Here is a 1517-nt window from a genome sequence, read left to right as displayed (position 1 = left end):
TGATTCAATACTCCTTCTCATCAAATGTTATGTGCAGTTCCACAATACGATATTATCAAAAAGAAAATGAAGTTTAAATTTGCTGTTTTATTGGTACTACGAGGCAACAAAAAGTACTATCACTTATTATCAATAATTGATTTTAATCCTCCATAGCATAGCGCTCTGTCCACATTCTTGCAATTTCGTCATGCTTGTCTCTTTTGTCGTCATACAGGTCCCCAATGGACGGTGTTAGAGAATCCTCTGGAAAACCAAGAAGGACAGCCTTTGATAATTTAAGTTGTAGGTTAATAGATTCTACTATCAATAATTTCAATAAGGCATTCCAGTTAAGTTGAAATGTAGAAGAATACGGGGAAGAAGAAATCGGAAGTCACCATGTCAAAGAATAGAGATTTCCGTTTTCATCTTCCCTGCATTCTTTTGCGTTTCAGCTTTACCGGAATGCTTCTTTCTACCTAACCCACCATCACAGTAGTACTTACTCGAGTTGGGTTCTGCCATCAGCTGGTGAATGCTGATGAGAATGCTTTGAATACCCATTGCACTTCTCCATGTTCCCTTATCTTCTGGAAGTTTTAGGGTACTAAGGCATACGTTACCAATGGTGTTAAAATTGCAATGAAAAATCTTGGTCTTAAATGTTACCTGCAATCAAATTTAATTGTTATGAAACATTTTGGTTCAAGAGATAGACAGTATGCAAACAACCGAACACTTTTCACGATTGTGTAAAGAACACAGACCAGGAAAAGAAGTACGTACCTTAGGAGGTTCATAAGGGTAATCCCTGTAGATAAACTCCATTTTGAAATGGAACTTTCCCCCCTCATAAGGTGTCCCAACAGGACCTAGTACAACACCATCCCACAGAAGGAGGTTCTCATCTCGTGGCTCAGCACTGAAAAAGATCAACCAAGTTTAGGGATAGTAAAAAACTATATGCTCTCAACACGGTGTTTTGAAAAGTACTTACTTTGCGTACGGTAGTGGGGACTTCTTAATCTCCACCAGCTCATTCTTCAACCTAAACGAATCAAACATACACTATTAGTTGAAAGCACACAACCCGATGCTCTTTGAGAGGTTAAGTCCGACCTTCTACGCTCTCGCGCCCAACTTTTCCTTAAATGAAATGGCTGGCTAAACTTTAAAATTTAAAGAAAATGGTATAGGTAACCGTATGCAAGTTCTTACAATTACTGTGCGATAAGTGAGCAATATAGGTTGGCATGTGAATTTTTGAAGTTGCGGTTGAGCAAGGCAAGACGCGCGCGCTTGGTGGAACATCGTTCGTCGCTTGTGAACTATGAAATATGAACCTGAACCATATGGTTCAGATAAGCAACTACTATATAGTAGTTGCTTATCTGTACTTACCTCTTAATAGTGTAATCTGCCATTGCTGGGGCACGTGAAGCTCACACGGAAGGACTGTGGCTGTAGTGCGTGTGCGCGTCCTGGCCGTGAGTCGGGGAGCCAGACCATGCAGCTGGACCTCCCTCCCCCCCCCT

General features: G+C 40.9%; 1 protein-coding gene across 1 annotated transcript; it reads right to left on the bottom strand.

Annotated features, from left to right (window-relative positions):
• Positions 1-67: 67 nt before the first annotated feature.
• LOC113215960 (uncharacterized) lies at positions 68-1516 on the bottom strand. Its single transcript, XM_026435623.2, has 5 exons — positions 1384-1516; positions 980-1030; positions 769-904; positions 489-651; positions 68-246 (listed from the first exon to the last, which is right to left on the bottom strand). Exons 1-5 carry the CDS (start codon positions 1404-1406, stop codon positions 143-145), a joined length of 477 nt encoding a protein of 158 aa, XP_026291408.1. The 5' UTR covers positions 1407-1516; the 3' UTR covers positions 68-142.
• Between the last annotated feature and the right edge of the window lies 1 nt (position 1517).

Source organism: Frankliniella occidentalis, unplaced genomic scaffold, assembly GCF_000697945.3.
Source record: "Frankliniella occidentalis isolate FOCC.00 unplaced genomic scaffold, Focc_3.1 Scaffold909, whole genome shotgun sequence".
Taxonomy (NCBI): domain Eukaryota; kingdom Metazoa; phylum Arthropoda; class Insecta; order Thysanoptera; family Thripidae; genus Frankliniella; species Frankliniella occidentalis.
This window is presented reverse-complemented; position numbering and strand designations above follow the sequence as displayed.

Bases quoted from the DNA above. Each gene is read 5' to 3' on its own strand.
- LOC113215960 (XM_026435623.2), bottom strand. From the start codon at position 1,406: ATGGCAGATTACACTATTAAGAG. The intron at 1,031-1,383 runs GTAAGTACAGAT...TGATTCGTTTAG, and splicing joins GCAGATTACACTATTAAGAG to GTTGAAGAATGAGCTGGTGG. The intron at 247-488 runs GTAAGTACTACT...TTGGTTTTCCAG, and splicing joins GATGGCAGAACCCAACTCGA to AGGATTCTCTAACACCGTCC.